The sequence below is a fragment of the Syngnathus scovelli genome, chromosome 8, assembly GCF_024217435.2.
Source record: "Syngnathus scovelli strain Florida chromosome 8, RoL_Ssco_1.2, whole genome shotgun sequence".
NCBI classification, from domain to species: Eukaryota; Metazoa; Chordata; class Actinopteri; order Syngnathiformes; family Syngnathidae; genus Syngnathus; species Syngnathus scovelli.
In genome coordinates, this window is record NC_090854.1 from 11,073,330 (window position 1) to 11,088,379 (window position 15,050).

Here is a 15,050-nt window from a genome sequence, read left to right on the forward strand (position 1 = left end):
AATTTGTATGCATTTAAGATGGGGGGGGAAAAAAAAAAGGATGTCGCTATTCACATATTTGAACCAACGGTGGATGAATAATGCAATCCAACCAAATGGTGCATGAGAAATGGGTTGCAAGCACTTTGTCTTCTAAATCTAACACAAAACAAGTCCATTAAAAAGACAGATGATACTAACATGACTATTTTTTTTTCAAAATATTGCAGTGGGTGGCCTTTTCTAGCTTTTTATGTAGTTCTCATTGCCATACTGACTGTCTAGATTAAGGAGGAAAAAACAAAGAGAAATGTAAAGAGAAACACACTTTAAACAAGGTGATGGACGTTTAATAAGCAGTGCACAGCCTTCGAACCCCAGTAGTATTCCAGGCAAGAGCAAATAGTCTCAGTCTGATTAACGCATTGTAACTAGCCTGCCACTGTGCCACACACTAAGCGAGAAAAAAATAAAAAAGAGAGTTTGAAAAACAAGATAGAAGAGAGAGAGAGAGAGAGAGAGAGAGAGAGAGAGAGAGAGAGAGAGAGAGAGAGAGAGAGAGAGAGAGAGAGAGAGAGAGAGAGAGAGAGAGAGAGAGAGAGAGAGAGAGAGAGAGAGAGAAACTCATTGCAAAAACATTTTCTTTCTCTCGCTGCTCTTACCAAAAGGCCAAGTGAAATTTTGAACAATTACACAGGGCCATTACCTCCATCTAAACCTGTTAGATCAGACGGACAATAGCCAGGATAAAAAAAAATAGCATGAGCAAGGATACGACATGTAAACAACGTGCCTTGCAAATCAAGAGAACAGAAAGGAGACATGTTTTTATCTCTCCTCAGGGAGACTTTGGCAGCAGAGCAAGAATTGATGCAGGCCGTCCACCGACATCCCCGAGCTGGAGCTGTTTTATAAGAAGGGATAAGCTAAAATCCATTCAAGTCAACGTGCAAGCCGAGCGCCCTCCCCTCGTTTAGCTCTCTCTTTCACAGTCATCAAGGTTATTGTGCTTCGTGGCACACTGAATGACCCTCTATGATGGCAAAAAATCTATTTCCTCTCGCTAACCACACACATAAAATTCTGGAGAAAGAACGACACTGATTATTTTCTGGTCTAGAATTACATGGAGGCGTGATATGACGACGTGATGGTTAAAGTCCTTTGATTACATGTTCGTCAACTTGGGTTGGAACCGAAAAAAGCATTGGCTGGATTTACACGGTTCAAGTGACACAATTGCGATTTTAAAAAGATATAGATAACTGTCTTTGTTGTCAGAAATATGTCACATCAGACTTGAACCACCTCTAAGAACGACTTGAACCGCATGAACACTTTCTCTACAGGGATTAAATGTTAAAAAAAAAAGAATATTTGTCCAGTGAGAAATCTCAAGAGGCTCACCACTCAGGAGCCCAATCAGGCATGGAGAGGCTTTCAAAAGACATCTCATGGGATTTGCTATGTCCAACCGTGCTGTGACACGAACATAACAAGTACTCACAAGTGAAATGATCACAAATAATAATTGTGCAAAATCTAATAGTCTGAGATAATGCGGGTCCTCCAAAATCCGCGTGCAGATCTGAGAGCAACCCTTAGTCATCAAACTGATTCACTCTGTCTATAGACTCACAAATGATGGGTCTAGATTTGAGGAGAAGCTTGGTCTACTTCTTACCATCACAGAAGCCTCTTCGTGGCGGGAGGATTCGAGCTCTGTTGACTGAGCGCCGAGAGCTGAATCACTGCTGCTTCTAACCAGCAGGGGGGTGTCTGTGAAAATGCAAGGGTGGAAAGGATATGTTTAGACCCAACAGCTATAAGGTGAAAAACTGCTATATAAAGTGACCATAAAAAAAAAAAAAAAACATTCAACTGTAGCTCTTTCCACCCCCACCCCGACATGTAAGGGCAGTGCACATAATGTAAAAACCAGTGGGGGGTGCTTATTGCTCCAAATGGTTGATGTGATGTGCAAAACCTGTGCATGCATTTAGGTGACATATGACTGCGTCTCTCGTAGCACATTTCATCAGCCTACTGCATAATAAAAAAAATCATTGACTAGGAGCTGAATGCTACAGTGTAGCAAAATAAGGGTAAAAAAAAAGCAACATGAGCTATCTTAAAAGATCTGGACTCTTTCATCATAATTCATATAGCGTACATACTGTACATGAAGACCTTGGCGAGTCTCGCGGTTCCGTTGGGAACTGGATGACAAAGATTTGGATGACGTTATATAAGTGAACGGCCGTGAAAAAATGGCAAATGATATTTGTAGGGTCGATTATTGATTGTGACAAAATGGACCCTTGGTGCTCTTAAGACCGTCTGGGGGTAAGGATTACATCAATGCCATAATCAATGTAACCCCACTCCCCATTGAATGGCACAATAAAGGAAGAGGACAAAAGAGGTATAAATACTTGGCTCAAGTTGGCCGCAGTATGCACGAACTGGGAATAAAAGCGAGATTAATTTGAAAAGACATCGAGTGCGATAACAGCACAAATGAGTCGCTAACAAGGCACACAAAAGTCATGGATTTTTCCTGAGGGGGTTTTCAAAATCTATTATTATTATTCTAGGTTGGTCATATAATGTTGGTCTCAGAAAATACATATCAGTAGAAACATGATGGCTAAAAAGGTGAAAGGCAAAAAAGATTTGAAGAGACAAATAAAAAGAGTGTTTGGAAGACAAAAGTTCTTCTGTAGTATGAATAGTCGAGTCGGGCCTAACGCTGACCTCACACTGACAGTAATAGTCTCCAGTGCGCTGTTACCTCTAATCTTCCATGACAACCACACATTACCTCTAATCTCTCCTGCCAGGCAAGCGTACTGAAACAGACTAAACTTCCCGTGTCTGGATCGAACAGCCGCGGCATCCTCGCAACCCAGGAAAGTTTAACATCCTCAAATGCCGCTGTACCTGGGGATGTTGGTTTCTATTTTCATTGACTCATTTCATAGATCAGAGATTTTTTTTTGTCTACTTTATCTTCCCTATGCATGTAGTACGTAGTATATATTTATGTATGCATGAACTCTTTTAGATAGTGCCCCTAGTGGTCAGACTGAGGAATTACATAACTGAGAGGCCTTGTGTTCGAGGCTACATTTAAGTGAAATCCGTGGTCCCAAAAATATGGATTTGAATGTTAAAATGACAAGTTGTGATTCTTAGGTGTTTTAATTGATTGAATCATAACTATTATTATTTTTTAAGTTACTCTTACAATAGCAATAAAAATATACATATATTGAATCTGGATAGATTCACAGTCATCAAGGTATTGGTCATCCACCAAGGTTGAATCAAGGCAACTTGCTTGTGGAATTTGTTCAGTTTTTTTGTCTTGTTTGCCCAAACACTTTCCAAATTGTCCTAAGATTGTTATTTTGAAGAAAATAGACATTTGTTAGCTTGAATTATTTGATTGAAATAAAACATTTGAATCATGACTATAAGACGTAATGGGACAGACAATCAAGTATTTGACTCGGCTACTAGTCAAATTCAAATACTTCCTCGTCATTTTCTCCCCCCTCCAATACTCACTTGACTTGAGAGCCGATGAATTAACTTCTATCTCTCCTCCCGTGATTGGCTGGAACACAGACAACTCAGCCTGGTAGCGATCATGGCTGGGGGTGGGGCTTGGGTTGGCGGCATCCCTCTCCTGGGCTTCCTGTTCCTCATACACAGCCATCAGCTGATATAAATAGAGAAAAACATCATCATTTTCCAACATTCTTCAAATACACAAAAAGCCATAAGCTAACTTTACGCTTTTCCAAGCAGACCACAACAACCGGCATATTTCATCAAACTAAAGAAATCCCAAAGTACTTTTTTAAACAAAACCCGTTGCTTAGATTTTGTTTACGTTACCTTGTGAATGAGGACACTATAAAGGACGTCCAAGGAGCCCAGCATTCCAATGAGAGTGTGTGTCAATACTACTTAACAACTGCCTCCATTTGTGCGCGTCCTCTCCATGTGTGCGACACGGGGCTCCTGCTGGCCTTGTTATATAGTGGAATCCCTCTCTATTGAACAGAGCACTGAGTCTGCGTTTAGCTGAACATGGGACAGAGCCGGTCAACACTGGGTTCTAGGGGCCTCCACACAAACGCTGAATAGACCTGTGTTTGTGTACATGTGTGGGCTCTGGGTGTTTGTGCCATAGGTATAGTGGAGGAGAATAAAGAAAGCAGAGGTTGCCAGTAAAGCCAGTGCCTTCCGCTGAAGCACGGTAGATACGGATGAGGGTCACTGCACTGCCGGGAATTTGGCACCTTATGTATGAAATGTTGACATTTTCCCACAAGTTACGGATGGATTGTTTTGCTCTGATGAACATGTTTACTATTTACGGTGAATTAGGGTAGCAGGTGTGTGCTGAGTAACATTTAACATAAATTTGAAGGTAGGTAGTTTTAAATACAGCCACAGCTCTATTTTAAAGGGGGGGTGTACACTTGTGCAACCACAGTTGTTTATTTTTACTTGCACTTGGGAATTTTTATTAGTTGGGTTGTACAGTTTACAGTTCAATTTAATTAAAGAAAGGTCGTTACTTATCAATGCTTATTTTGGTCTAATTTTTAATCGTAAAATCCTGGCATTTGAAAAGGGGTGTGTAGACTTTTTATATCCACTTTATACAGCGAGTATGTTCTTGGATTTATTTTCACTACTAAAAGGGCGGTAATCCTTTCAAGATGTTCCGAGAAAGTGCACTCACTCCATGTCGTGACGCAATTTGTTTTTTTTTTTTAACCTTGTCAAAAGAAACAGAACCAGAAGTGAAAACCACCGACTGTTTCAGAACTGAGATCGTGAACTATCACCGTGAAAAAATTGAGCGGTACTTTTGTTAACTAAAAGCTTGAAACTAAAAGCTTGAGCTTGGTGTGCAGCCAATTAACTTGAAATGAAAACATTTCGATACTTATGTGAGGTCTCTACTAGTTTTGAACTATGCCGTCATTTCTTTTCAAAAATAAAGACCACCTTTTGTCATCCACTACAAATTTCAACCGATTATAAATCTTTTAAGAGGACTTTGGTGTCATCTTTTTTTGATGCAACCAATAGTGAATATGATTGCTTTTTCTCTGCAATGTTAATTATCTGGCAACCTTTCTTCCTCACCTGTAAAGCATCTCTAAATTAAAAAGAAATGTTACATTTATTGATCCCAACACAACAATAATAGGAAAGATAACGCGTGTCCTCCAGGGCTGACATTAGACATTAGAATTTTATCACTCGGTGGCACAGGCAAACAAACACAAACACACACACACACACACACAAAACACAAAAGCCCCCTAGCACCACCTAGCTCTACGCCAGCATTACTGCAGTTAAAATTCTATCTCGATATATTTTAAAATGGAACATTTCAATGTGATTCACTCGAATCTTTTAAATCAAAAACGATTTCCTGATTCGAATCAATTATTGTTACAGCCCTAATGCATCCATTCTATGTAACACTTAATATAGATACTCTCAAATAAAAAATGAAAAAATAATCCAGCAGACGTTACCTGGGTTAGGCAGGTAAAAATGTGTTGCTGACACATGCTCAATACATTCGGTGTCAGAAAAGACGATTGGTAATCTGCTATTGTAAACCTCACAAAGACTTCCTCCTAGTGTGTGTAGACCACAGACGGCCATATGGAACAGCATTATGGAGACTCATGTAGCCCAGATGGACACATTCTGTGCAGCTGATCCAAATATTCAACAGAAGGCATCCGAGGGCCCTTTCACACGAGCGAACTCTAGTCCATTTCCCCACACTTGGTCTGGTCCACTTGGAACCACAGCAAATAAACTCTTGGGCACACCAAATCAATCAATTTTGTATGTAGCTTAACGCGCACTCTAAAAAAAAAAAAAATGGTTTATCTTAATTACACAAAGGTTTAGTCTACATCTCCCAATCCTATTCACAGTCATCTTAGCCAGCATTCCTTTTCTATAGCCTCTCTTTTTCCGAAGCTCTTATCTCATTCAATTACCTCGCTGCACAACAATGTATGTCTGAGTAGCTTTTGAAGTTGGAATTGCTTTCTGTCATGTGTCACTGATTAGAAAAGGCTCCAACCCAAACGTCGATGACACGTAGTGGAGGCATTTTTGTGCTGCTTTCATAGATTGGAGGGTTTGCCTATACGATACTAGAAGTCTTTCTAGATTAGTACTAGAAGTCTTTCAAGATGAAAAAACATTCTAGATTAGTACTAGAAGTCTTTCAAGATGAAAAAACATTCTACTTTTTAATGTCCACCATTAGCCAAAAGCTAACATCTGCAGGTAAAGACCGATTGCTACTATGTCAGTGGCGAGGAACAAGTGAAACGTCGTGGCCGGATTATCATTACGTGTTATGCGATTATTATGCTAACGGCAAATTTATAGACGGCTTAAATTAGACAAACATTTGAATTTTTATGCCGCTGGGCCAATGACAGTTTGGGCATCACGTATGTTGTAAATATCGTAAACCCTGCAGTCCTGGACACTCACAAAATTGTCATGCCTGTGAAAAAAAACAAGCTAAAACTTCCCTTACTTAATAAATCAATTTTTTTCACTCCCTGCTCTAGCTCAACTTCCGTTTTTTTGTCTGTTTCATTCTGCACGATTTGATTGAAGAAGTAATTTCTCACTCCACATCCTGAATCACCTACTCGCATTTGGTCATGCTTTGGCCCCCCCACCACCCCTACTTCATTCACCGTCTCTTTTACCTTATCTTCTAATGAATTCAATCATGTTTGAGTCACATCTCGGCGTGACCAGTCCTGATACATATGTTGACCTCTAGCTCGAAACCATGGGGGGTTAATTGAGTCAAAGCGTTTACTCTACAGGAGAATGAGCCAGAAAGCCAGAGAGATTAAGAGACAGCGGCAATCGGTGCATTAAGAGAGTCCGAATGAGACAAATAGGTGCAATTTGTAAGAGCGTATGAGAAGACGACGCAGGAGAGGGGGCACGCGGAAAAAGGGGTTAATTGCTGGCGTGAATGGAATGTAACACACTGGGAGGCAGGTAATTAAAGAAGTGAGGAGGAGACCGTGAAATAAAGTCAAATGTGGGCTTGATGGGCACGGTGTGCGTGCGATGGGTACAAGGTGACAGCGACAAGGAGCCAATCAGCAAGCTACGGGAGATTGATTTTAAGTGATGAGGAGAAGGGGTTAACAGGGTGATTGGAGTGAAACGGCGTGAGAAGCTGATAGGGTGAAAAGGAAACGGTTAATTATGAGGATAATAAACGATGAAGCCTCTACTCTTCATGGACCTTAACTCTTAATTAAGGAAACACAGCTGCACCTGAGGTCCACCCATAATTGATGGATGCATGAAATAGGAGTGTGTTTTTGTGCAAATTGTTTTTATGAAGGAAGCCCACCTCCTCATGGATTTGTCACGGTGATTAATTATTGTAATAAAGTATCTCTAAGTGGGGTTTGTTAAAGATGACAAAGAACTGGTCTTTTATATCGTTAACCCATCTGTCAGTCATGAGACAGGCCTGGAGGTAGTGAACACGTCATCAAAACACAAAATGGCTGTCGTCGATGATGTATTTGATAAGGTGAACAAAATACGTGATTGAAGTTTGAAATAGCTGACGACTTGTTTGGAAGAACAATGCATGATTGTTATGTGCTCAGCGGATTTCTCTTCCTTGATATTTTTTTTTCATAAATGATGATTCTGTTTTATTATATCACTGGGTTTTAATTAAATTGACTGGTCGATCAACTGTCTTAAATGTGTGTTTTATATACTCATGATTGATGGACAAGAAAATTAAAAATGACTAATTATTGAATAATATTATTCAATTGAATTATTATTTAATATTCAATTATTAAATTATTAAAATAAAAAATACTAAACAAAGAATTGATCATATTAATGTTTTTAGCCCATACATAAAGACACAAGGATCCTCTTTAAATTAAACTATTCCAACGTGTGAAAGCAATAAGGCACACCGCTGTCTTGCTCCAAGGTCAATATTATTTTTACAGACTGGCCACTTGACGTGGAGGGCCGAGATGGCAAAGGTGAGCAAGAAACTGTTTGCGCAGCCACATATTGGGCGTGTGACAGAAACCTTAGAGTGTTTGTCTTTCCCGTTCATTCACTTAACTTGAGCAAGCTGACATTACACGAAAGGAAAACAAACAACGCCGAATCGACTGGCTGCAAGAGATGGCATCTCACTTTGTCTAATAGTCATAGCTTGAGGTGGTCGACATGGACGACGTGTCGTATAGTAATTGAAAATAGCATAGTGTGCGCCTTTAATTCTAAATATGCGGTAGCGCTCACAGATAATGAGACAGTATTGAGTAACATTAAGGGTCTGATTTACTCATATCCCAAATGGCGGGCAATAAATTGCTTGTTTGCTGTAACAGGCTGAGCGCTGTTGGTGGGCGTGTTGTGTGTGATTTACCGAGATTGCAATCTTTCACTGAGATCTAAGGTGCTAAATAGGGTGTTTACTCAAAAACGCCATATTTTAAAAAAAAAAAAGAAAGAAATATGAGGGGTTTTGCGCTTTGGGCAGATCGGATGGTTTTCCTCATTGAACATCTTGAATAAGACCGGAAGTACAAAGCAAAGTTTGATGTGATGGAACTGGAAGTGTAAAACAAAAGACGACAGAGGCAGAGTTTCAGGAGCAACTAAGAAGTTGTGTGGATTGTGGAAGGGGAGCTGGAATGTAAAACAGTGTCCCTTTTGGAATGTCACCGCTCGATAAAGATGGAGCTGATAGCGAATACCCTGAGCAAACTAAAGGGGGAGAGTTTCGGTCTGAGGTGCAACAGGAAGAGAGGCGGTCAAGTAGAAGAAAAAAAACAAACATCTGAGCCAAAGGCAGTAGGAGTGAAATTATAGTGTGAGGAGAGCCATTACGTAAATTATAGCCTGAGCTAGCACCTAGTGGTGGGCATCCTCAGCTACCCAGCTCACTTGTGGAGTGACAGTACTTCACTTAAGACTAGAAAATACAAAAACAACCTGCAAGAAATATTTTTTTCTTCATATATCTTGAAGACAGAAAGTTGAGATACAAAAATATATAATGAACCTAAATCGTGTGATATGTATGTCACAATAGTATATGCAAATATATTCATCACTGAATAAAGGGATTGTGAAAATAAAAAAAAATTAAAAAAAATAAAAACTTAATTGCTAAGGTCATGCAAGTTCTTACCTTGTCCTTGTCCTCTACAAGATCACTAAGAATATCATCAGGGTCCAGAATCCCTCCATCGCAGTATTCGACATGATGTGTCCGAACAAGAAATTCCCCTTCCTATGCAACAAAAGGTCAAATACAAGCAAGTCAACAATACGCAAATTGCATAGAACTGTTTCATTCACAAACACAAACATTACGGCTTCCAAGCTGCTGTATGAATCAAACTGTTACATGATGTTGGGTCATGAAATTCGTCTTACGGGCCAGATGTCTGTGGTTTTCATAAAACTCCCAAGACAAACAGGGCGGGTCTCAACTATCCACATCACTACTCTTTTACAGCCCCTCTCAGCTGCCATATTAAATACGGAAGACGTCTGAAGTAAATGTTAAATTGGAGTTTAACCGTCACATGAACTCTCTGAATAGCGTGTCCACTGAAGTAAAAAAAAAAAATTGGAAAATGACGCAGCAACCGTTACTCATCCGAGCTCACGGGACATCTGATCATTCCACACACAACCCGGCACCACGTGGTGATTCGTCGTTCATTTAGCTCAAACTACCATTAGATAGAGGAAGATAAAATAAAAAATAGACATATAGATAGACATAGATTGTTTCTAAACTTAACACATTAAGTTAGATCTAATGTTCCCGAATACCTGAAGATAATTCTAATACTGTACGTAAATTAGATATGTAGATATAATTCCAGGCCACTAAAACTGGGCAACGCCTTAGAAAAAAGCAAAGCCGGATAGATAAAAGCCTCTAATAGCACACAACAAGCACACAACTTCCTGGTAACTCCCCAGAAAAAAAAATAAACAAATCTTCTACCCACACGCTCTATATTCATTGTTTCTGGTATTTTCAAAAGTGGAATTAATTGATTTATACTTCTAGAAATTCCCAAGATTTGGTAGAGTTCTTCCACGATCTGTCCAATGTCCATTCCTTGTTGTATTTTTTCTCACTTTTTACATTTATATATAAAGTTAGGTAACGTTGAAGTAACGATTCCATTGCATTTAAATGTGCAAAAGCAAAGTTGTTTTTATAGTCCCAAGAGGAGAGTTGGGTGTTTTTTAAATATGGCACAAAAAAATACTCCAAAGTATGATGAATCACAGAAGCAGATGTCGTGGAAATTGACAAACAACCAGCGAGCTGTCTCAGCGACTTTTTAAAAAAAAATTGAATTTGCATAGCACCGAGAGGGATTAAAAGATGGACATCTACACACAACAACAACATCTGATTTATTCCATCGAGGAGGGATGAAATTGAGAAGAGAAAATACAAATACAAGAGATGAAAAGGGCAAAATGGCAAAAAAGGTTTACGCTACTTTTTAAACGAGGCTAAATTATTATAAATTACGCTTAAATAAGAGCAGAGGGGAAAACGCAGCAAATTGCTGCCAACACATGTGCTCAAAGAAGCGTTACATTCACCGAGACAGGGAGAAAACTAGACCCCGAGATTTAATCAATACGAGAGACTGCAACGTCATTAACAGAAGCAGAAAAACACACCTGGAGAACGTCCGTCTCTGAGAACATTTACACGAAAGCTCATAGAATAGATCAAGGATGTGATTTCATTTTATTAAAAAAGCCCAAAAAGTAATTAAGAGTCTACACTGATCAGGCATTATACTATAAATTATACCGTAAGGTTTTAAAATTGTATGAGAATATAATATTACCGCCGTGTCATAAATTATTAAAACACACCTCCAAGTAAAACGCCAAGTAGTGTTGAGAAGCTTCGCAAATTGAAACCTGCAGGAAATATTATTCAAATATTACACGAGAGTGTCGTGCTGCTTTTACTTTTTCGTCAGATGTCATTAACGGCAACCCAGGATCTAATTCATAACAAGCCACGTCTTGTGTTGTTTTAGTGCTAATTTGGTGTTTACTTTAACACAAATGATATTTAGACAACTGGTGTTTTGCTGCTAACGGGTTTTGTTCATGCTAAAATGAAGTGAAAGGGAAAGGGTGATAAATAGCACGATGGGGCAAAACACATGGGAGCACTGGGCATGGCGAGATGAAGAGGCTAAAATAGAAATGGGGAAAAGAATGAACACTACGCGGACGTCTCGCTGTCAAGCCAGACTGAGGTCATGCAGCCAGACTGGTGTGTTGTGGAAATAACAGCCGGTATAAAAGAGGTCACGGAGAAGATTTGGTTGTTTGATGGGAGGAGCAGAATTGCTGCCCTGAGAGCAGCACTGGGAATCAACAAGAGTCATAAAGGAATAATTTGCATTTTACACCGACTCACAACTTAAGCGCAAACGAGACACGCGCTCTCCTGTCTGGCATATCGCAATTCAAATCAGATACGCGTTCAATTTTTCATGCGGCAATTATAAAGAGCTGGACCTCTGCGGCTATGGCAAAAGGTATCCGATGTGGAAATCAGAGTCCTTTTACGATGTTGAATATGACAAAGATTTGAATAATTTTAAGGCTTCGGGGGGAGTGGGAGGGGGTTGTGGACTGGAAATATTCTTAGAGCCATGTTGCTTCATAAAAAGCTATTTTCTGTAGTTCATAAAAATCTTTATTATAATAAAACTGACAATAAATGTTATGACTGATGTAATTTCAGACAATTGGTTGGAATGTATGAAATCAATAAACGCTATAAAAGTTTAAAACAATTTCAAATAAAAGAAACGAGAATAAGTGAATATGGCTTTGTAATGCTATGATTAAATTTCTTATTTGTTGCATCATTCAGTGACATCACACCAATAGCAAAAGGTAATTTTGGGCAAAGCGCTCGTTAATACCAAAAGAACTAAATAAAGTGAATGTCAGCAAGTCCGAGTAATTGCTCAGATTTCATTTTTGAATTACAACCACTGTAAATGAGAAATTTTAAGCGGGGAAAATATGCTAACAAAACGGAGGCTGCCATTTTGTGCATGACTTTATTTAGCATCATTAGCGACCCTAATTAAACTATTGCTAGAAATTGCTCACACAATATTTTTGCTGCTGCATTTACTTGTAATGGATGACAACGAGACATATGAGTCAAGGAGAAACATGAGGTGAGTGATCGAACAGACTCCATCCCGTCTCCTACGGTCGAAACTGCTGCAAGACGCTAAAGTGACTCATTCATCTCTGCTGTCATAAAAAATCTTTTTAGAGATATTTCCTTGCCACAGCGCCACCACTGTGCGCTCGGTCAGTCAAGCCATTCGACGGTGCAGGTAGACCAAATGCATGTATTGCATTTTTTTAGAATTTATTCAATCATTTAAATTCAAACATTTTACTTTGATGTTTGCACACAAGCATTCTTCCGCTTCACTTTACGTATGCAAATTAAAGAACGAATACATTTTACACTGCGGCTTTAACGCAATTATATCCCGCACCGGTCTAACAAAATCAGTCTTTCTGTTCGTCTTTTCAATCTAATTACAGCCTGCAAGATTTCATTGCTTTGACAAGAAAAAACAAGAAGGTGAAGTAACACATGCAACCAGACGCTGCATGCGGAAGTTATTGTGGACAAGGCAGAGGAACTACTGCCAATTACTTCAACAAATGAGGTTAGTGATTTACCGTCCAGTACTAAAAGTATTACTTTATTCTCATTATAGGCATCAGGTTTTAAATTTGAGCAATATTTTATAGAGAACTTACTGGAATGCATTTATATTTGCATGTAGTGTGGAGTTCTGCACTTCCATGTAATGTGAATTTGGGCATACATTGGAATATTGAGGATGACTTCATATATTTTATATATATATATATATATATATATATATATATATATATATATATATATATATATATATATTTCTGCACACACATATACTACTTATATACACAAACACATATACTAAATATATACACAGATACACACATATTTATATATACACATATGTACATGTTTTTTTTTTTTATGATTACTGTTTATAGCTAACAAGAAACTGGAATATATCTTGAGAAATTCACTTTTCCACAGTATTCCTATTTACTGACATAGGTAGTTAAGAGTTGCAGTCACAAGAAGAACCTGTGTTGTCGTCATTCAAAGAAATAAATTTATTTTGAGTTAGTTAAAAGAACAGTGGTCAAATGTCACGACTGTATATGCTTAAAATGATACAGTGAGCAAGTTCCGAGTTGACACAAAAGTACCTGTTCCAGCAGTTTTCTGTATCGCTGGGTGGCTTGTTGGATGAGGTCCCTCACGGTCCATCCATCTTTACAAGGAACCACCACACCCGTCTGCCCAAATGTCACTGTCACTTTCATTGTGGGATTCTTCCCCGAGGTTTTGGGTGATGGCAGGAGAGCTGTGTTGTAGCGGATGAAACTGCAGAGTAATAGAACACCTGAAGGAAGCAAAAGCAGAGCAAGGGGAAGGGAAAGTCAGCGAGTTGTGGTGTACATGGAACTTCCAATACTGAGCAAAATGATCTGAGCTTGTGTGAAAGTTATTGTGAAGCTACTTCTGACAAACACCGGTTGCTGTTGGAAATGGGAACTGTGACTTTTTAAGAATTTTTTTTTATGAAATAGTTTAATACGGTTGCTATTAGCCATGTTTTGATTTGATAGAGTGCTACATTTCTTATGAATTTGTGTTGTTTGATTGATGGAATATTTATTTATGTCAAGGATGATTGGAGTGGTTTGAGTAACAACAACGCTCACGAAACAAATTAAACTCATTATCTCAAGGAACCGATGTAATGTGGTTGCACAAGTGTGCACACCCTTCCATAAATGGGATGGGGCTCTGTTCAGAATTAGCCAATCAAATTCAAACCCATGTTAAACAGCTAATACCATCTGCTACATTGAACTAACTGTTTGGAATTTCTTCCTTGTCTAAGGCCAAGTTTCAACTAATGAAAAACAGCCCCTTAGATGCTGTATACAATCATGCTGCACTGTTAAGCAATTTTATTTGCGACAATTATGCCTTTGTAAATATTGGCCAAAAAGATCAAAGTTGCATCCATCATAAGGCTTTTTTTTTTCATTTTTTTTTCAACAAAATGGGTGCTTTGGCTCACTAAAGTTCCGAAAACACAGCTGCACTCAGACTGTACTTGCACACTTCAATCTCCAAAAATCACATTTTAAACCTTCACACATTGCTTGATCGTAGACATTGCATCTCAGTTCCTTTTTGCACATTTGGGGTGCACCATTTGCACCATTGCGCTGCACAATACTGTCCCGTGTTGTTTGAAGTTGCCCTGGCAGATGTGATATCATCTGCGGTGGGTTATTAGCTTCGTAACGTAACTGCAAACTAGCAGCGCTAACCTAACGCGCCCAGTAAATGCGGCATTCCGTTACAAGCACCAAAGCTCTATGTCAAGCTGTCGCTCTCCCCGTCTGCCAGTCGAGGGATCGCATTAGAAAGTTGGAATTTCACGTCATTTCAGAACTTTCCCATCCGATCGAGGAGCCCGATTCCTGAGCTAGCTCTTTTAGCTACCTTAGCAGAACTTTGCAGGGAGGCGTGCAGTCGCTCAGGCATCACTCCACAAGTTTTGCCCCCCCTGTCATGTTCCCTTTCTTCAGGCGCTCGGTGTGACATCTACTTCATCGCCGAGCGTCACTTTGATGACACGTAGTTTTGACATCGGGCGAACTGGAAGCGATGTGTTATAAAGAGGTAAACACTTAGGGAAAAGTTTTGGGAATTCCTTCAAAAGCGTCGCTCCTGCTGGCCAGTTCCTGACCAGCTTCCACAGAAGACTGCCTACTACTTTATTAAAGGGACAGTACACAATGCA

At 39.3% G+C, this 15,050-nt stretch overlaps 1 protein-coding gene across 6 annotated transcripts in view; it reads right to left on the bottom strand.

The window, feature by feature from the left end:
* The window catches only part of pard3bb (par-3 family cell polarity regulator beta b), a 100,174-nt gene that overhangs the window by 59,613 nt on the left and 25,511 nt on the right, over positions 1-15,050 (bottom strand). For 3 of the 6 annotated variants that reach the window (XM_049727371.1, XM_049727368.1, XM_049727373.1), the window contains exons 1-5: positions 14,750-15,012; positions 13,435-13,631; positions 9,260-9,361; positions 3,553-3,706; positions 1,664-1,758 (exon numbers count right to left, since the gene is read on the bottom strand). In XM_049727371.1, the coding sequence (XP_049583328.1) occupies positions 1,664-1,758; positions 3,553-3,706; positions 9,260-9,361; positions 13,435-13,551 (468 nt within the window). In that variant the 5' untranslated portion in view covers positions 13,552-13,631; positions 14,750-15,012. Of the gene's footprint in view, positions 1-1,663; positions 1,759-3,552; positions 3,707-3,885; positions 4,031-9,259; positions 9,362-13,434; positions 13,632-14,749; positions 15,013-15,050 lie in introns of those variants that run through there. The other 3 variants (XM_049727370.2, XM_049727369.2, XM_049727372.1) reach the window with 2 other exon arrangements.